This window comes from Macrobrachium rosenbergii, chromosome 57, assembly GCF_040412425.1.
Source record: "Macrobrachium rosenbergii isolate ZJJX-2024 chromosome 57, ASM4041242v1, whole genome shotgun sequence".
NCBI classification, from domain to species: Eukaryota; Metazoa; Arthropoda; class Malacostraca; order Decapoda; family Palaemonidae; genus Macrobrachium; species Macrobrachium rosenbergii.
The window spans coordinates 19067188-19089787 of record NC_089797.1 but is presented as its reverse complement, the minus strand read 5'-3'; the positions used below and the strand labels follow the sequence as shown (position 1 = coordinate 19089787).

The following is a 22600-nucleotide window of genomic DNA, read 5'->3' as shown; positions in this document are numbered from 1 at the left end:
AACGTGATTAATTGTAAGAAAATCCTGGTGTGTCTCAAAAAGTTATTACTTTTTAGTGCATTTTAATAATAGCGTGTTTAATTTTTTATATATATTTTTTGGTTTTATGTTTTTTTTTAGTTTTGACATAAATTGTAACCGATTTATGATTGCAGCTCACGAAATTGAACATTCTATCCTGTCGAGACAAAGAAGTTTCGAAAAATCCGTAGAGGTATAAAACATCCGAAGAGTTTCATACAAATCTGAGATACTGGGAGAGGTCACTGTAGGGTCACTAGTGACCTACTGATCAGGTAGAAAACTGAGTTACAAGTTTTGACCCAAACAAGCAGACGCAGAAGTCAAGTTAAATAAAAGCATTTAAGAAAAACAACCATCATCTTTAAAATACTCCGACCACGTGATTTGAGAAAGCCTTCTGCAATGCCAACCAAATTTTGTCATACAACACAAAATAAATCTATAGAGCAGAACATTGAAATGTTAAGCCAAAACTTTTGACACGCCAGTCCTTTTGTTTTTAGCTATCTCAATATTATTTACGAAGTAATAGTAAACGTTCAAGTAAAACAAAATAAAGAAGACGCGATTTTCATATGGCTATAGCTTTGTGACTGTTTTATATAAATGATATACATCTCACGCTTTCATTGTTTATCATTCCTGAACACGTAATGGAGGAAAAATATTGAATAATATCCTTATCAACTGTGCCCCACGGCTCTTCAATATTATAGAAAATAAGGACTAAACGTACTGAAACGTCTTACTTTTTATAAGATGGGAAAAGTAAAATTGATTATTTACTGACATCTTCCGAAATGCAAATGCAAACTATAGCGGTAAAGCAGTTCATGATGCGCAAATAACGACCAGTGAGGACGCGATCTCGAGCAATTAATAAATCAAAGCTTTTTCTAAGAACATCTTGCAAGAAACAATTGTTTCAAGGAGAAAAAATGGGATTTCCTGTTGTTAATGACAGAGGTTGAGAAATTGTTTGGTGATGCTGATAAACGAATTGTCTGGGTAAATCCATTGGAATTAAGTTGTGCGTAGTGTTTGCAAGAATCTTCTGTAGGGAAAGGGAATTCATCATCTGAAAGTAAGAGAAACTAAATGCGGATTCTCTCTCTCTCTCTCTCTCTCTCTCTCTCTCTCTCTCTCTCTCTAGCATACACACACACAAACAAACGCACGCACACAAGAACACACACAAACGCATATATATATATATATATATATATATATATATATATATATATATATATATATATATATATATATATATATATATATATATATATATATATATATATACATACAGGGTGTTTTGAAATTAGAGCCCCCCCTCTACAGCATAAACTAATATTGATATGGACAAAAACGAAAGTAATTCAGAGCAGGTATTTGTTTAAGTTTCTCTCTGAGTATTTAATATTTTGTGTGGCTTCCATCTGCCTGTACCACAGCCTGCATTCTTGGGGGTTATGATTTCAGCAAATCGCAAAAAGGCCAAGACTCAGACTCCATTTCCTTGAGCACTTCGGTCATCTCTCTTCGCAGGTCGTCGAGGCTTGGTATACCATCATAGGTCACTATGTGCACTTCAACACGATCCTTTAAGATACTACCAGTGTTTTCACACACATTAAGGTCAGGGGAGCTACCTGGAAATTCACTTGACCAGAAGAAATCGACACCACTGTTTCGAAGCAGCTCCTGTGTCTGAAGAGCCTTGAAACATGGTGCCTTATCATGCAAAAATGTGACTTCTTCAACAGATAACACATTTTCAGGATCTTTGGGGAAAGGAAATACTCCACCAGTAAGCACAGTTTCTCTGAAGTATTTGCCATTCCATGACTGTCCTTTTTCTTTGATGATCCACATTAACCGTTTGGCTGTGAAACAGAGAAAGATTCCCAAACATTCAGGAAATTTCACAACTTGGCGATAGCGCACGTCATCGCTGATATCATCCAACTTTGCAGCCCAAATGATGTCATTTTTATGATTTGGCTTCCTGACTATGTAAATGAAGAATTCATTTACATGGAGAAAGTCAACTTCATCCCAATCTGTTGCTAAGTGATGTTGGGCTTGCTGATAACGTGAAATTGCTTGATACCAGATTTTTTCAACTCACTATATACAGCACTATAACTTCTCTTCTTTCCCATTTTTGTTTCTAGTTCAAGCGCCAATTTACGTAAAGACGTTCTTGGTCTACCCACTGCCTCAGCTATGATGTCTTTTAACTCCTGAAAAAGGACTTCAGGCCATCCAAGATTCTCACTCTTTTTGCGATGACAGTCATATGAATTTTTGTTCCAGTTTCTTTTAACAAAGGATTCATCTCTTTTAATGTATTTAGCTATCCAGGAACGTGAAATGAAGGATGCGCCAGCATCCCTGGCCTCTCTGAAGGTTATAGCCTGGATTCGGTCAATCCATATGATTTCCTCTGAGTCGTTAGCCATAGTTGTATCTAACTCCGTCACTCAGTCTGAAAATACAAGAAATGTAAAATGAAAAATAGCTTAATAGAAACTTGAAATAATGTACTTGGAGATAGGCTATAGCAGAAAACTTCATAATTTTCCATTTGTTCTGTGGAGGGGGCTCTAATTTTGAAACACCTGATATATATATATATATATATATATATATATATATATATATATATATATATATATATATATATATATATATATATATATATATATATATATATATATATATATATATATATATATATATATATATATATATATATATATATATATATATATATATATATATATATATATATATATATATATATATATATATATATATATATATATATATATATATATATATATATATATATATATATATATATATATATATATATATATATATATATGGGATATTCTATTTATATATATTACAAATATAAATATATATAGCTATATATATATCAATATATATATATATATATATATATATATATATATATATATATATATATATATATATGAATATATATATATGGGAAATATATATATATATATATATATATATATATATATATATATATATATATATATATATATATATATATCATTTCATTTATGCCACATTTAAATAAACTACGTTTCTTAGTAAATCTAAGATAATTCCCAATATGTATATCTGTACTGATCATGAAAGGAAGGCTATTGTGAAATCTCCGTTTTATGAACCCAGACGCAGACGTCATCAATAAGTACCTGTGTAGTGCTTTAAGACAGTGCGTCATCATACATTAGCATGCGTTTGCATAAACTCAGCGTTCTCCTTTTGATCAGAGCTGAGGCAAAGTCACGTAGCCGTGGGAAGTCCTTGGGAACGAGGTCATATGTTTGTTCGTGTGTGTGAATCTTAGTCTTGCTATGTAAAAAGTGTGAAAGCTTTAGAGATTAGATCGACATGGGAGATCATCCTGTGCAGACCAATTGTATTCTTTTGTATATAGTCTTTATACTAAATACAAGAAAACCCACTATGGAGTTTGTCTGAAATCCTGCAGAACATTGGTCTGATCTTCCAAAAACAGTCTTATTCTACAGCCATGGAGAAAATGAAGATGTCACAACCAAACTCTGACTGAGTTCCAAACACAGTCCTTATAACCAAACACCAGGGGGAATTTCTGATGAAATACCTTCCTATAACATATATATATATAAATTTGTGTGTGTAACACGCATAAATATATATATATATATATATATATATATATATATATATATATATATATATATATATATATATATATATATATATATATATATATATATATATATATATATATATACATATATATATATATATACATACATATACATATACATACAGGGATATGTTTCCCATAGGAACTCGTCTTCACACTGGGTGCAATGTTCGCAAAACTTTGGTAAGTCCAAGTGACGGTTGATTGATTCCTCTAGCTCACACTTTTCCTTTGCAATCTTAAAACAGAATATCCCAGGTTGAGTTCGCAAAATCATGCTGCAAAGGCTATCGTTCAAGATTCGAAGGTCTTCTAACAACTGTGTAATTTTTTTTTTTTTTTAAAGAAATAAATAAAGTTAACTAATATTAACCAACTTGAGTTTTTTTCATTCAGAATCGTGAGATATATTGAATACTAAAGAGTTGGGAGAAACGTTGCCTTTAATGTAGCCTATATCGGGGTTAAAAAGCTCAATTATTTGGTAAACGGCAAATCTAACAAAAAATTTGCTTCTTATTTTAAAATACCGTTAACAATAGATACACTTCAGAAATTAAAGCAAATCATTTGTTACATAAAAATTAATTTTCATTTAAGAAAGATCATAGGTCACTGAATACCTCTCTTATTCGGTTGTTTTTCACACTGAGTAACCTTTCACTAATGAGATCGTTGAAAATACAGATTCACGACGCCGTGAAAAGATTATCCGTTACAGGTATTAAAGAAAGCGCCATTTTTCTTTTTATCCAAATGGCGTGTGCGCGTGTGTTTTTTTTTTTTTTTTTCATATTCTGCTTGTTTGAAGTCTCCCGATTTTATATATATCAGTATGAAAAAAATGGATCTGCCTCTCATTTTAGTTTATCTTCTGTGGCATTTAATCACGATTAGCATTCTTCTACTTCGTGGAAGAGACAGTTGCACGAAAAATGTCAAACGGAAATGGGGACAGTTATTCGTCTGTCCTTGATTTTAAACTTTCCTTTAAAAAAAAAAAAAGTTAAAATATCCGTTTTTTTTTTTTTTTTTTACAGTTGGCGTGGGTAGCGAGTTGCTGTCTAGTAATTCTTTTTATTTTCCGAATATGATTCTTCGTTGTTTGCTAATTGATGTTACTAATAAATTCAAAAATTTTTAATTTACCGCCTGTTTTGTATAAATTAGATCCTTCTGTTTTACAGGTCATGCGATGTCAGTACAAATTGGATAGTGTTATCCATTAACGATCATATAATATACGTTGGTTAATATGTACATAGTATTATGCTGTTTCAAATGGACATGTTACGTCTTTTGATATTTTGATATTTTTCATTTGTTCAACTACTGTTCTTATTTTATTGTAATATTTTGCTGATGAATGTTTTTAGTTCAAACTGCTAGTTTCTGATAACGGTATTTCATATGTTTAAGATTTTAGGCCTTCCTTGGCTAGGCATACATTGTAAAATTTTTCTCCTTCCTTAATAAATGCTCCAAGAAGAGGTTCATTGGAGTACGGAACTGTTGTGCATATTCTCATAAAAACACCTTTCATTTTCCTATGTGGAATGCAACTAAATAACATACTTCGTGTCTAAGATGATTACCAGTGTTATATATATATATATATATATATATATATATATATATATATATATATATATATATATATATATATATATATATATATATATATATATATATATATATATATATATATATATATATATATATATATAAAGTAAGCTCCCATCTACAAACGTCCCTTAATATCCAATTTGCTCTACCTATGAAATAATGTATTTTCATATACTACAAACGTCCTTTAATGTATGTTACCGAAGGGGAATTTTTTAGTTAATAATAAGTTCGTCGTCCCGTGAGCTCGAGCCAACAAAGGACAAGAACTCAGGACTACAGTGGACGCCTTTACCCACACGGCTAGCAAGTGAGGTATAAGTGGATATCGGCTCCCATCTACAAATCCCCGTCGAACTCAGGTGTTTGTAATTAGAGTCGATATCCACCCACCTCTGCCATGATGACCATGTAGTGCGTTTGTCGCACGCAGCCATATTATGACTTTTTATCACATCACCGTGATTCATATACAATCAGTAAGCTACAAACTTCCTTTAACATCCAATTCGCTCTACCTCGGAAATAATATATTTTCATATATGTTACCGAATGGGAATTTTTTAGTTGATAATAAGTTCGTCGTCCCGTGGGCTCGAACCAACAAAGGACAAGAACTCAGGACTACAATGGACGCCTTTACCCACACGGCCTTCTTATTTCCACCCTCTCCTAACAATTGATTCATAGTGCAACTGCGAGGTTTTCCTCCTGTTACACCTTTCACACCTTTTTACTGTCAATTTCCGTTCCAGCGTTTGGCCTTGGGCCTAAATTCTGTATTCTTGAAGATTTGTTGAACTGATTGATGCACATTTGTGAATGCTTGCAGAAGTTGCTACTGAGGATGTAATGAGGGTGATTAAACGTTCTAGTATAATGGTGAAAGCGTAATTAAGTGGATGGCTGGAATCTGTGAGGTATGTTCGGATGAAGGCATGCGAAGAAATATAGGAGAATAACGTTAATCAGTGCACTTGATCATTTCTTTTTTAAATTAACACAAATGATAATTGTGTGGAAGATATTTGTGGATGATTTTTTTTTTTAGATATAATTCTGAAAAAGACTAGTATAGAAATTTTGAGATGCGCTCAGTGCTCATGAACCTTCCATAAAATTCACAATAGAAAGAAGTGGCGACCAAACTCTTTACTCCTGAGGGGGCGAATGCGAATTCTTATATTATTTTTTTAATAATAAATAAGTTAAAACAGGAGTAATAGTGGGATTGCCTTTACAAGGTTTTAGCATATGAGGATACACACACACACACACACACACACACACACATATATATACACATATATATATATATATATATATATATATATATATATATATATATATATATATATATATATATATATATATATATATATATATATATATATATATATATATATTATATATAATTTTTGAATGACTGATGTAAGAAATCGTTTTTCCAAGTTAGCCAGCTCATTATCCAGTTGTTTATAAAATGGTACAGTAAACGAAGATAGAAAAATACTCCAAAACAAAACGAAGAACTGTATGAATTACAGAAAAGAAAACCATGATAATTTTGCTTTTTCACATCACGGATGCTAAGAAAAATAATAATAAGACTTCGTGTTCCATTACAAAAGCGCCATCTAGAGTCAGGTGTGACAGAATAGGACGACGGATAAAAGAGGAAACCAATATGAAATGTGAATATTTCAACCATTCTTATGACAGAGCAACAGGAAGGTATCCGGACAAACGCCTCTGTGAACGCAGACCTACAAGAATCACTGAAGTGATGCTTACACAACTCATTGTGGGGATGAAAAACACAGAATGGAATCCAGTAACTGTAAACTAACCTTAAAAAGCAATATAGAAAAAAAGATGAAGAGTTTCGGAAAGGGCATGGACAAATTCTATGCATACAGTGATTGGAAACAAATCCCACAGTAGCTTAGAGGGGATTAATACGGATTATATCTTACGGGCAATCGACCTTTTGGGCCAGGCTATAAAAGCCAACATGTTTGTTTGTTTGAACTGCATCATTTGTCTGGTAATCCTAAACCGACTCTGGGGAAAACCGATATGGTAATATCATAAGCATCCAGCTTTTTTCCCTTGGGACAACAATCTTTTCTTACATTTCTACTGAAGAACGGGACAGCAGCCTTTGAAAGCTGAACAACTCATGCTATTATAACAATTTACAGTACTTGAAAAAAGCTGTACAATAAGGGTCTTTTTGCCTCCTGCATTTGTCAAAATGCGAAATTTATTTGTATGCAAATAATAATAATAATAATAATAATAATAATAATAATAATAATAATAATAATAATAATAATAATAATAATAATAATAATAATAATAATAAGTTAAATGAACTAACAGATCATTAGCATTTTACAGCAATTTGCTGATGCAAAATATATAGAGAATACTTACATGTATTATAGGAAAGTGGCAAGGTTGACTAAATTGCAAAAATATGGAGACCAGGACTTGGACCAGGTAGTTTCTTGAGACCTTCACTGAGCTGATCTTCACCATCTGAAAAAAGCACACGTGTTATTTTTTCATCGAATGGGAGTTAAGATTGAGAAAATAGAGTGAAAGCAGATAAAATGTATACACAAGCTAAGCAAAAATACAAACATAATTTCACTTCAGTAACCATAGCAGGCCTACAGTATATGCACAGATAATCTTAAGCCACGTGACAGACTGAAAGAAGAAACTTATTTACAAAACAAGGTATCTTTACTAGATAGTGATCCCCAAGGGTTTTTGGGGGTCGTTATCTAAGACTAATATTTCTTGGAGGTCATTATCTTTATGATATTTACAGTTTGTTGTTTATGTTTTTTTTAATCACTAACGGGTTTGTAATAAACACGCCGCAAAATATTACATAAAAAAGTTAAAACCCTTGGGGAGTAATCTAAGAAAGATCCAAAATTAAAATTAGAGGCACAAACACATACTTGGTTCAAAAAGAATATAAAATCAACAATGGAATGTGAACAAATCTTAAATCAATTCAATGTTATTCCTTGACCTTCGTTACTTTGGTGACATAACTTACTTTAAATAAAACTAGTTAATTTATCCTTAGCAAAACAGTCCCAGATAATTAAAAATTACAAAAATATCTGAGTTACTTTTACCCATCACGTATCCAAAACTAGTTTCGGTCTTTTGATGGATATATGAATTATTACCAAGAAGAATATATAGGTTACAAAAAATAATCCATAAAACACCTACACTGTCTACTTTTTATAAAGGTTTCTTAAATTATTTCTAGTTTCTCATTGAAAAAATAATCCTAAACAAATATATGACACCAAAAATGAGGGTAGAAATATTCAAGAAAAGCTAATTTAGAACATATATTCCAAGTTCAGAAAAAAATTATTTTCATTTGAACCAAACATCCAAATGACAGAAAGGTACGGACCAACCAACATGACCCTGCAGTCTCAAACGGTCTTGCAAATAATGCCTACAAACTGGCATATTTTCACATATAAAATTCAAGGCAAAGGCCAATGTAGTAATCCTAAACTTCAGAAACATTAACAGAAACTGTTAATACTTGTTTACAAATGCTGAAATCCAATCTATCTTAGCTTCAGTTGTATGTATTATCGTATGTATGTATGTATGTATGTTATATATATATATATATATATTATCAATATGACATATGTGTGTCTGTGTGTGTGTGTGTGTGTGTGTGTGTGTGTGTGTGTGTGTGTGTGTGTGTGTGTTAATGACTCTATCCCAAGGTCAAATTGGGTCATATTCATTGCTACCTGTTTTAAGAACAGCATCAATCATTACTAAGATTTTCTGGTATCGATGGCCCAGCCTGGGTCAGCAAATTCCTTCTCCTCGTCGATTAATCACTGAATCTATTCTTAAACAAAGGCCTACTGGAATTAAACACTGATATGCAAACTAGACTTTATTTGTAAATTTAACGAAAGTAATTCAACAAAAGCTACGATCATGAAATAGAGTGAATTCCACCCTGCTTACAAATGGGAATCCACAGCAGAGGAAACTGATTCATTTGTTGACATTCAGATCAATGATTGGAGACCAAAGGTCACCAAGTCATAATTAATCCCAAAATAAATGATATGTAAAGAATAAACATGACAAAAAATCACAGGAAATGAACCAAGATTTCCTGTTGAAACTTCATATATTAAAACCTGAAATGGTGTTACATGACATCAATATTCAAACCCAGAAAATGTACAATGGAAACAGGATGGAAAATGCACAATGGAAACAGGAATTTCACTGTTTCACAAAACATAATGTCTGGAAAAGATGTAAGTGTTCATGAGTTATGGTCTTTCTATGGCGCAGATAAGGTATTTTTCATGGTGGTGGTTCTTAAACACTGCACCACAAACAAATCAGACCCAGTCACAAAATGAAGTTCCCCATGAAGTGACTGCTCCACTGATAATAATTAAAAGTAAAAGGTTAATGCACTCTATTTAATTATTTTTTCCGGAAATGTAAGAAAAATAATCCATCATGATCAAAAACACATAAAATCTAACTGTAAACCAACTCACTTTTTATCAAGGTTTTTAAATGCTCACTTTCTAATTTCTAATTATAACTTTAAATGATAACCCTACACACAGTCCCAGGTAAAAGTGACAAATATATAAATATATTGATACACACACATACACTAAAATATATATATATATATATATATATATATATATATAGAATATATATATAATATATATATAAATATAATATATATAAATACCTACATATCTATATTATAATCAAGCTTTTTTAAATGCTGTTTATATTTCTAGATTAAAAAAAATTATGGGTAGTGCATATCACACTAAAAATATATTAAAAATAAACCACTATGCAAATTGAATTTAGAATGACACACTCATTACTATAAAAAAAGATATCCATTATATAAAATACCTATAATTTTATATTTACAGAAATATATTCCACGTTCAGAAAGAAATTCATTTCATTTGAACCAAACATCCAAAGACACGAAGACACCGACTAACCAACATGACACTGCAGTCTCAAACGGTCTTACAGTTAATGCCTTGGCAATCTACTGGCTTCATTCTGGCCATAGAATTACATAGGCAAAGGCCGATGTAGTAATCCTAGTTAACGACTTCAACCAGAGAAACATCCACAAAAATGGGATAATTACTTGTTCGAAAATACTTGGTTTGAGGAAAGGCACTGACCTCATTTCCACTGATCCAGTGTTATCTTTTTTGCAAAATCCAGTCTATCTGAGATGTGTTTAGTGTTGCTTGTGTATCAAATGCCAAGAGTAGCCCTGCATCCTTACCAATAGAATTCACTTGCAAAATACTTGGAATACCACATTTTTGTATTAGATACTTTCCCAATTTCACTTGATTAACAGATGTGCTTATTGTTGCTTGTGTGATAAATGTTTACCTCTGTATCAAATGCCAAGAGTAGCCTTGCATCCTTATCAATAAAATTCACTGGCAAAATACTTGGAATACCACATTTTGTAACGGGCTCGAAAACAGGAATTACTGTATAAACGTGGAATATTAATCAAATGGCAATCAGGATCTAAAAAACAAGATATATAATTGGCGTATTATACGAAAGAGAAGCTCAAACGTCTACACTGAAGTATGTAACGTCGAAAGTTGGTAAAGGTTATCAATATCATATGATGTAAGGTTAAAAAAACCGAGGGGCATAGAACAGTATCCAAAATAAACAAAACAATTTGAAAGCGAGGAAAGTCAGTATAATAGTCAAATGAGCAAGAACAATTGTACAAGGCCGTGGGAGAATTCAACTACAAGATGTTGAAATCGCTCGTTCAAAGTCATGCAATGACCAGATGGAATAAAATTGCGCACAAATAACAAGTGTTTCTTGCTATATGATTTTATACACAGTCACAATAGTGTGTGGAAATCCTTCACATATTCTTCTTGAATGTGTTGCGACCTCTGTATTGTATTTATAAGGAACAGAAACCAACAATATACGAAAAACCTAACAGCATGGCACACAATTTGAAAGGAATTTACCCTTATACACCATTAGCAATATTTTCCATTAAAAGCCTTAGAACAATATCAGAGATGACGTAAAATATATTCATGGAAGCTAAAACATGCACCAAAACAAAAAAGAAAAAATGTATAATGTGCACCGCTGGGGAATCGAGAATATATTAACGAGAATCCTTTGTCATTTCTCCTTGACAGTAATTTCACATAAATTGACAAGGGGGGAAGTTACTATTCCAGATTGTCTATAATGATCATATTATTTTCTTCTTCCTTTGATGAGATAATTTGTACTACCGGTTTCATTTTAGATACCTTATTTCCATTTGCAATTAAACATGATGGGAAAAGTATGCGGTACGTATAGGCCTACATAAGAGACGAAATTTTAGTAAGATAATAAAGGAATGTGTACACAAACATATACATATATATATATATATATATATATATATATATATATATATATATATATATATATATATATATATATATATATATATATATATATATATATATATATATATATATATATATATATATATATATATATATATATATATATATATATATATATATATATATATATATATATATATATATATATATATATATATATATATATATATATATATATATATATATATATATATATATTATATAGTAAATAAAATATATATATATATATATATATATATATATATATATATATATATATATATATATATATATAAATATATATATATATATATATATATATATATATATATATATATATATATATATATATATATATATATATATATATATATATATATATATATATATATATATATATATATATATATATATATATATATTATATATATATATATATATATATATATATATATATATATATATATATATATATATATATATATATATATATATATATATATATATATATTAGTGCATGAGTGTGTGTGTGTGCGTGTGGAGAGAAAAGAAGGGAAGGTATACTTTTTTCGAGGTATTGGTTTTCTGACTAACAAAATTTTACACTGGTAATGTAAACAGACTGGCGCACCCTATTGACGTTTATGAGATGTAAGCCAAAATAAACATTTGCTATTTGTTTCGTGTATCAATACATAACAGTTCTGTCAAATTAAATCCATTAAATCTTGGAAAAGTAAATATTCTTCCCTGAACCTTTTTCAGTAACTATTTTCAGATTTTGCCTCGCTGACAAAAATTCATGCCTATAAAAATTATATAAAACCCCTAAAGTTTACAATTATATGGAAGACTATTTATATAAAACGAAAGTATATTTATGAAAACCAGTCAAGTCATACATTCAAATAAATGATAAATTCAGTATGGATGTTTATGGAAACGAATATTGTAAATCTAAGCCAGGCATTGAAACCTCCTTTTAGATACGAAATAACTTCCCCTTCTGAACTTTTGTTCGAGAGTAAAGGAATAAATCTGAATATGAATCATTTACAAATTCCATTTTAATGCTCTAAAGATCCAATTTTTTAAGACAATTGGATAGGAGAAAAAGAACATTGTCACTTTGCTTTTAAAAATATATATATATAGAGTTATATATATATATATATATATATATATATATATATATATATATATATATATATATATATATATATATATATATATATATATATTATATATATATATATATATATATATATATATATATATATATATATATATATATATATATATATATATATATATATATATATATATATATATATATATATATATATACACACACACACACACACACAAACGTTAGGATGCAAATGTCATTTAATGTCCAAATCGCTCTACCTTGGAAATAATACCGAAGCGGATAAAAGATAATCTCCAGATGGACTTGAACCGCCGACGATAACTATCCGAGTCCTCTCCCACCCGACTGTCGTACATAACCCCATCAAGTGCAGCTATTAGTACTTAGCGTCAGTATTACCCCACCCCAACAATAACAGTCGATTTGTATGTTTGAGACACACAGCCATATCTGTTTTTATAATATCGCCGTGGCATTTTTTTTAAACACAAGCAATAAGCAACAAATGTCATTATCTTGACAATCGGGTGGTAGAGCACTCGTCACTGAGGTCACTGATAGACATCGTCGGTGGTCCGTGTCCATTAGGTGCCTATCACTTATCATTTATAATTCCCCTTTAGTATTATTTTAGGCGCAGAGCAAATTGGATATTAAATAACATTTGTAACTTAATGTTTGTGTATAAAAAATGTCACGGTGATGATAAAAAAAATCATATATATATATATATATATATATATATATATATATATATATATATATATATATATATATATATATATATATATATATATATATATATATATATATATATATATATATATATATATATATATATATATATATATATATATATATATATATATATATATATATATATATATATATATATATATATATATATATATATATATATATATATATATATATATATATATATATATATATATATATATATATATATATATATATATATATATATATATATATATATATATATATATATATATATATATATATATATATATATATATATATATATATATATATATATATATATATATATATATATATATATATATATATATATATATATATATATATATATATATATATATATATATATATATATATATATATATATATATATATATATATATATATATATATATATATATATATATATATATATATATATATATATATATATATATGTATGTATATATATATGTATGTATATGCAGGTATATATAATTGGTGTGTGTCACAGCCTCTTGTTTCTCAGCAAGGTAGCTGGTTCTATGCCTCTCCCTTTCTCCAGCTTAGTTGTGACAATCAAGTCGTCAAATTATGGTGTGCCTAATTCACTGGTTGGGGAAACAGAGGTACAGATGGATTTAAACGTAACTTGTCTGAGGAGTTTCGGCTCTCTCAGTAATCGATTCATCAGACCCACTGTAACTTTTTCTTCCTAGATCAGTTTCCTCGCAGGGAAATATTCTCCTATGTCTCTTTCACTAAGGAGAATTTCATCCCAGGAGAATATTCCCCCTTTCGGGGATAATTCCCCGCCCTCCCTACCTCTCAAGAAAAAAAAAAACACACGCACACACACACAACTAGACTAAATAAGTACACTGACACAACCTACATCTTCAACATCATATCATCACATCATATTGATGGTCCTTGTTTATTTTTTAAGGCTTATTTCGTTCCTCATTTTGTTGAGACGGCGACCCTACTAGTTTGGCAGTAACTATTAATAGTTTTCTTCAATAAGTTGCTATTCTTTGCCATACCTGTGATTTTGAATGAAAAAATGTTTAGTTCTTCTTAACTGTCGTTTCTCCTCATTTTTTGCGACCTTGTTTTGACGAGTTTGAACTGAATTTAATCTAAGATTTTTTTTATCTTTTCTGAATCTTGGTTCTATTAATCTATTTATAATGGCTCCTATATGTTTATGCATTCGGTCACGTATTTACGTATATGTCTTTCACATTCCTGTTCTATACCCTTTATCGTAATGTATACCAAATCACACTTCATATTCAGTTCTTCCTTCAGTACGCAGCCAGAGGTGATCTATAGATTATACATTACTTAGGTGTCAATGTCCTACTTCCTGTCATGTTTAGATGAGCATCGATTAGTAGTTTTTATATATTTTTTTTTCTTCCCTTAGCCTATTTATTTTCCTGTTCATCTCATCTTCATATAATGAGGCATCTCCCGTTTTGATTTTTTATCGATAATCATGTTAAATTGTGCATCGTCAAGTTAATTCGGTAATGTTGCTCCTCCTAGTAGAGTCTGGGGGCATATTTGCAGTTTGCTTTTTATTTTAGAATTTATGAGTGAAAAAGCCCTTGCATCATTTTAGTGTATCGTTGTATTAATGACGTCTTTATCACAATCTCGTGAACTGCTGCATCAACCCCAATGTCTAGAATACCGGTGTCAGTCATTAAGAATTATACGAAAAATTATACGAAAAATAGCCAAGGGATGTAAAAAAAATAGTTTCTGCTAGTTATAAAAGCTTCGCATGGGAGTGAAGGGTAGGTGAAGCCGTCGAGCTATTATCTGCCCGGCGGTTAGGTTGGTGATGATTAGTTAACCCGTTTTTCACTAATTTTCTTTCCCATTTTCCTTAAAATAAGAAGGAACGAGTCTTCGATGACCTTATACAGCCTAAGCTTTGGCGGGATATCGCAGTTGCTTTCATTAATATTACAACCACCCACGTGTAATATTTGAAGTTGAAAACACTTCGAAAGATCGTCACATGGGTAAATTCATCATCATCTCTGATAGACGCCTTTTTCATAGTAGTCTTCTGTGTGGAAAGTATTTCCATAGAAATATTCTAAATTTGTGTTAAGACTTCAGACATAAGCTAGGACAGTTCAGGTTAGATATGAAACTTTCTTCAGGTCTGACTTCAGTTCCTTGATGCTGACTATTTTATTTATGTAGTCAAAGGATTTTTTTTTCTTAGTCCATCAAATACTTGGCGATTCAGCCATGATTCTAAACAGCTTATTCTCAAGTTGCTGACTCCAATTAATGAAGCTTCGACAAGATTTTATCGATATTTATTAAAGTGCGTCCGTTGATATTTTACTTCCGGAGATACATAGTCAATGACAAAGGGAGTAAGACAATTTAAATTTTCACATCTGAACACTTGTCTTCAACTAGGTTCCCAAATTACATCCCTAAGGCCCCGTCCACACGGTCGAGCTCTGCTCTGTAAACTTTACCTCTTTGCGGGCTAAGCCTGTCGTACTCATTTGTGCTGCTCTCCAAACGACGCTGGTTGGATAATGAAAGCCTGGCGGTGACTTAACACAGGACCCAGTTGTGTACAATATGGATCGTAAGACACGCAAGACGAAAATCACGCTGTGTATTGTTGTAGCAATGTGTGCAAAGATAAGAGCGACAAGGCAGAAAAGAACGTCGTGTAAAGAGTGGCTACAAAGAAGAGCAGACATATGACGATATTGCGGGAATCGAGACATGGCTATGAATCAGATTTCATCAACTATATGAGAATGGACCCTAACACCTTTTATAAACTCTTATCGAAAGTGGAACCGTATATAAGGAAACAAGATACTACCATGAGGCAGAGTATTTCAGCTGAAGCTCGACTACATGCAACATTACTATTTTGTCAACAGGATGCAGCTTCCGATCACTACAGTACAGCATTAGGATCTCCAAGCATAATGGACTAGACTGACAGATTTCCGTAGAATTACAATAAAGGATGTTAATATATTTGGTTTTCAAAGTTCCTATAAGTCATACCTACCTGGCGTATTCATTATGAAGGGTAAAATGTTTTCCTTTATTTATTTGTGAAGGTTTTACATGAAATTGCGCTTTACAGAAACTTTTCCGTAGGTGACGCATTTATCCGTTTATTCAGAAAATTTTGTCGACCGTGTGTCTGACAGGGCCTTTCTGAATAAAGACTCAAAGATTTTTTAACCTGACGTCACACCGAGCAAGGTTAGCAGAACAAAGAGATTAAAGAAGCTTCGACAAGATTTTTTTATATTTATTAAGAGAGAGACAGAGAGAGAGAGAGATAGAGAGAGAGAGAGAGAGTAATCATCTTCGTTTTAACGTGCTTTTATACCCATTTTTTTATATGGGGTCACGGTGCCATCTTTGAAGGACTGATTTGGCGGTGGGTAGGCCGTAACCTCGACCGGCTGCCCTGCCTGACATCGCTTAGACCCGGTAACGAATGTGTACATGTATTACCGAAACCCAGCTTTCTCCCAGCAGCACGAGGAGAAGAGAGAGAGAGAGAGAGAGAGAGAGAGAGAGTGAGAGTTTTTAGAAGATGTTGGAGTGGCTTTGTACATTTTAAACAAAGACAACTATCTAAAAAACATAAGACACCTCACACGTCTCGAACTGCCGCCTTAAACAATTCCATAGAACACAATGGAGAACTCTCTTTCCTGTGCTCAGTTTTTTAAGAGGTTTAGTTGTAAAATTAATTAAGTTTAATTCCTGCCATTAAGTTAGGCAGTGAAGCTTGTTTTTAACATCCGATAACTACCACCAACAAAGCAAGTTATTTCATTTATTTTTTTAGAATCAAATATTTGCTCTTCCAGTGACATGAGCTTTTTATCCATTTAAATAACAGGCAATAAAACGGCAGATATTGTTATAAATACAATTCAAGTTTAAGTTTAAAAGTCTTTATACATGGATTTCATTGACAAAATTAAATTTCCAGTCCTGTACCACAAACTGGCTATTCAACATCCATATCAAGTTAGATTTCTCAGGTAAACCTGAAACAGCACAAAAATTCTTCAGGTATTTTATTCGGGATTAGTGGACGGATTGAGCTCCACTGTGAAGTAAAACAGGCTTGGGGAGGTGGACGGATTGAGCTTGAGTGTGAAGCAGAATTACGCACCACTGTTATGGTAATAATGATTCGAAACAAAGGTGCCAATACTTCTATATGCTATAAATTCACTAATGGCAACTTTTATATAGACGTGAGTTAGGCCATTATCAGTAATGCTTGTGACTTCAAGGGGGAAGGTATTGCATCTCTCCCTCTCACATGAGTTTTTGTAAATTTGCTTGTAAATATACGAAGGGGTTGCTCTTGTTTTTTGTTTTTGTCTTTTACGATAGTATGTCGGTTGTAAATGTAATTTTACAAAGAAATATTAGAAAAAGCATGTAAAAGTAAAAAAAAGTTACTGAGCCTTCCTTCTCGTAAACTTACGTGAATATTTTACAACAAATATGCAAACAATTTTTTACTGCTTTTATTTCTTATCTGTTTTGACATTGTGTGAGCAGTAATAATTTTACAAAATCCCCAAAACTTATTAGAAAAAAAACATATAAGTTGGTAAAATTTATGATTGTCTTGTAAATGAGGCCCCACAAGGGGTTGTGATTAGTCGTTTTCAACTTCTCGTGGAAGGTAGGGAAAATTTTTTAGAATTGTTTTATTTATACAGTGCGAATGTACGTGTCATTTTCTTTCCATTGATGTGATTTTTTTATTTTGCCGACCTCAAAGTTTCCCCGGTCTGGGGTGCTGCACATTGATAGGTTAAGTATAAGACAGTTTACCAGTTTTCCAACGGCATTACTAGTCAAGGACAGAATATTCATATTAACATATGTATTTAATATTGAATTATCAAACTAATTATACTTTTGAAACAAATGCATTACAACTGACAAGAGTTTTATATCAGCAACGTCAGGCCCTATTCTCACCTCATTAAAAAAATCGTGGAGTGAAAGCAACGAACAGTTCTTGAATAACAGAAGTATTGTTTGCAATGTCTTGAACAACTGCTCCAGTAAACATCCTGTAAAACCAAAAATCTGCGGCATTATTTTGAAATTATACAAAAAGCTTAAATCTAAGATTATGTCCGGTAAAATAGTCCAGTTTTCTCCAATACAAACCAAATACAAATTAATCCTCTGACTATGGCAGCAAAAGAAAAAATCAAAAGTGCCAGCAAACTCAAGGTCCAGAGGTGCGCTCAGTGTCAAGTGAAGTGACTGAAGGCAAGACCGTGAAAAATGTGAAAAAAAAAAAAAAAATAGCTGTCGAGCAAATTTACAAAGTCCAGTTTTCCAGAGGTGTTAAGTAAAACACTAGCATAATCTGGTAATAATTCCTTGAACATTGATTTGTTAATACTGGAATTGTGTCTAAACTTAATACTGGACAAATAACAGCCATACCTAAATATTGGATTGTCTAATGCACTAAAAATGAAAACATCCGTGATAAAAGTCTTCATATACCAAAAAACGATATTGTTCAAACAAAAGCACTATCAAAAATTATCTAAAAATATATAAAAATTATCGTCCTTTTAAGCAGAGTAGTACATACTGAAAGCAAAACTCAGGCAGAAATGTTTTCAATTAAAAACAAAACTAAAATTTCTAGTAAGGTAAGTTAAGGTTCTGCTAACTTAGGTGAACTAAAGCCTTTACTGTAAATATAATTCTCTCTCATACAGACCAACCACTAATAAAGCGAAAAAAATAAAATAAAAAATTTAAAGTGCTAGCAACCAAGGGGCCAGATGTAACCAAAAGTGAAGTGATCAAAGTAACGACCGTACAACAGGTCGAGTTGTCAGAGTTGCCGGGTAAAGTTACGAAATATTAACTGTCAACGATGTGAAGCAAAGGCACAACATATTCTGGCATTAGTTTCCAAGACGGACTACAGTAGTTGACCTTTAGCTTTACCGGAATAAAGTCCGTTAACTTTATATGATTACATAGAAATAGAAACCATAGCTAAGTAAGGTCTGTTAATTGTTTAAAAGTTAAAACATAGGCTTGCTCATTGTATAATTAGTATGAATACTAAAAATATTAAATTAGTGTGAATATCAATAAATCTAAATACCAGTTATATAAATAAATCTTAATATCAATTAACCTAAGTTAAAATGACATTAAAGCCACGTTAATTTGAACTATGAACAAATGGAAGTTAATTTACGGTAAATGAATAAATTGAGTTAATTTAAATTAAGAAAATATAAAAATTAAAATTTTTAAGGAAGAGAAGGATTGTCAAGTGTTATGTTTAAAGCATGCATTATCAAAAGGTATACTTTTTAAACACTTTAAAAATGTAACAAAAGTTGAGGAGTACAGATGCAAAATTAAAACTAAACTGCTGACCTCTGGTACTTTAATATCTTTGGTATATCGTATACATAAGAATTACTTTTATTGCAGAAATATTGAGCTGCCTACCAGATTCTGCACTCACTTATTACCAAAGTTTAGATTCAAAATTAAGTCCAAATTTTTAGGCTAAAAAATGCAAAATAGAATAAAATTTTAACTTTTAAAACTTGTTACTTTTTAAATCTTTTAAATTATGATTCAACCAAGGTGCCTTAACATCCAGAAAACTGATGCACTTTCCAAAGCTGGTTTGCTTTGCCGAAACACATTGTACTATACCTCACCTGGTTTTTATTAGGCAAAATCTGGGATGGAAAGCAGTCCATTTTGTATAGCTTGTAAAAGGTTATCCTGGTTCGAAAACTTTTAGCTCCAGTCATTTCTCAACTATAATTTGCTTCATAAAGTATAGATTTCACAAAAATCTGAAAGATTTCAAATTACAATTATAGACGCATATGTATTTGCTTTAATAAATTAAAATGTATGGCCAGACATACATTCACAAGATTCAAGACAAATGAAAACCTTTCAAAAGTCTCAAGATTTTAAAAGGTACATTCTAATTTCAAAGTACATCACAACTTGAATACTAAACTTAATGGACCATCAGAGGACTCCTGGACTTGAAAAATGTTTAATTTGTAGAAGGGAAATTAAAAACCACTGGGTACTAGGGTTTATAAGCTAGATCTTAGAAAATGAACGAACAAGGAAAAATGCAACAGGGAAGCTCAAGCTTTACGGTATATTGAGTAAGAGTATTCATTGTTGTCCACATATGGTATAAAGTTATTTAAATTATCAAAAGTGTGCAGCAAAATGTTAAAGCAAATCTACATTTAAAATAATGAGAACTACCTGCAACTCAAACGTAAAAATGAATGAAAAGCTTAAAGTGAAAAACAAGCCAATTACAACAAACAATGGCATTAAGTAACCAGACCCACGATTTATTATTATGGAATATACACTATCAACAGAAGCCACGGAATTCTTAAAAAGTAAAAACTATTAAAACTTGATCGTAATGAAACTTAACCTTTACCGAAGCCTACGAAATCGCCATGACTTCTCGTAGAACGTCCTGCAAACAGCTGAACTCCAATCCAATCTTAGTCCAGTCCGTACAGTTATTCCATTCTTCTCAAAAGCAGGGATTAAACCACAAACCGTACAGACGCGCCATCAAAGCCCCTAATAACACTCCGACACCTCGCTGGCGACGTTCCCGAAGAGAAACCTTAGTGACTACTGAATCTGTTTGGCGGAGAACCCGTTGCTGTTGACGTCATCGCCAAGGACCATGGAGTCATCTTTCTTTAAGCTTGGACGACATACGTCGTCCTTGTTTTCTTTTTTTTTATATTGGAAAATTTAAAAGGCCTGTTGATGCTTCAACAATAACTGTTTCATTCTGCTTGTTATGACGTCTCGGCTCTTTGATAAAATCCTAATATTCTAATCTTTTTGACGTATTGAATACCAGAGGAAAATGTTTTCCTTCTTTACTTTAACAGTTATATCATTGTTCAACTTGAATTTAAATTAGCACCATTATTTTATTAATTAGTTTGCGTGTATTATAAAAAAAATAAAATGAGAACATGATGGTAGAGGAGAAGGATGATAAGAAAGACATGGAACACACAATGGAACCGGATTGCATTGAAAATTGCACCGATTCAATGGTGTTTCGCGTCCGGTGTTGTTGCAAGTGAGCGTCGAGTTCTGGGAAATCCCAAGTATGATCTTTAATTCAACACAGGGACGTTGGAGGCGCCGACTATTTACTCTTCTTGGTTACTGCATGTTCTAGCAAACATGAGGCTCTCGTCGCCTCAGGGTAAAACTTTCCATACATCATTCAGTTGGCGCATGATACCACAATGAAAGCTGACTGTTGCGGAAACCCAAAGATTTAATCGTTTAAGGTGGAATGTACTCGCCAAACAGTTGCACTTGCAAAACTGTTGCAATTTGCACAGCTGATAAAAATATTCATTATGAAATGCATTTGTGGTTCATTTTTTTATTTTTTGTTAACAGCTTTTAGTATTATGAACTCCATCATTTACATCTAATTAAAGAGTTGAAATATAGAAACATAAAATTAACCCTTTTCTTCTGGTTTTAACGTTCTTGTTATTAATCTGAATTGTGGTTTTAAGATATTAAATATTACCTTTCTTATTGTTATGGTATTTCTTTTATGTGCCCAATCTGATCGTAAATAATCGTTTTCATTTACTTAAATCAGTCAGAATGAAAGTATTTGAAGTAACTTCATTTCACTTTTGA

The 22600-nt window shown here is 31.4% G+C and overlaps 1 protein-coding gene and 1 long non-coding RNA gene across 2 annotated transcripts in view; one reads left to right on the top strand and one right to left on the bottom strand.

The window, feature by feature from the left end:
* The window catches only part of LOC136837091 (probable E3 ubiquitin-protein ligase HERC3), a 235381-nt gene that overhangs the window by 157879 nt on the left and 54902 nt on the right, over positions 1–22600 (top strand). Inside the window, 1 exon segment of the mRNA XM_067101700.1 lies at positions 1579–1597. Within this exon segment, the coding sequence (XP_066957801.1) occupies positions 1579–1597 (19 nt within the window).
* LOC136837023 (uncharacterized) lies at positions 18639–21561 on the bottom strand. Its single transcript, XR_010852528.1, has 3 exons — positions 21342–21561; positions 20584–20724; positions 18639–18942 (listed from the first exon to the last, which is right to left on the bottom strand). It is a non-coding gene; the product is annotated as an uncharacterized lncRNA (long non-coding RNA).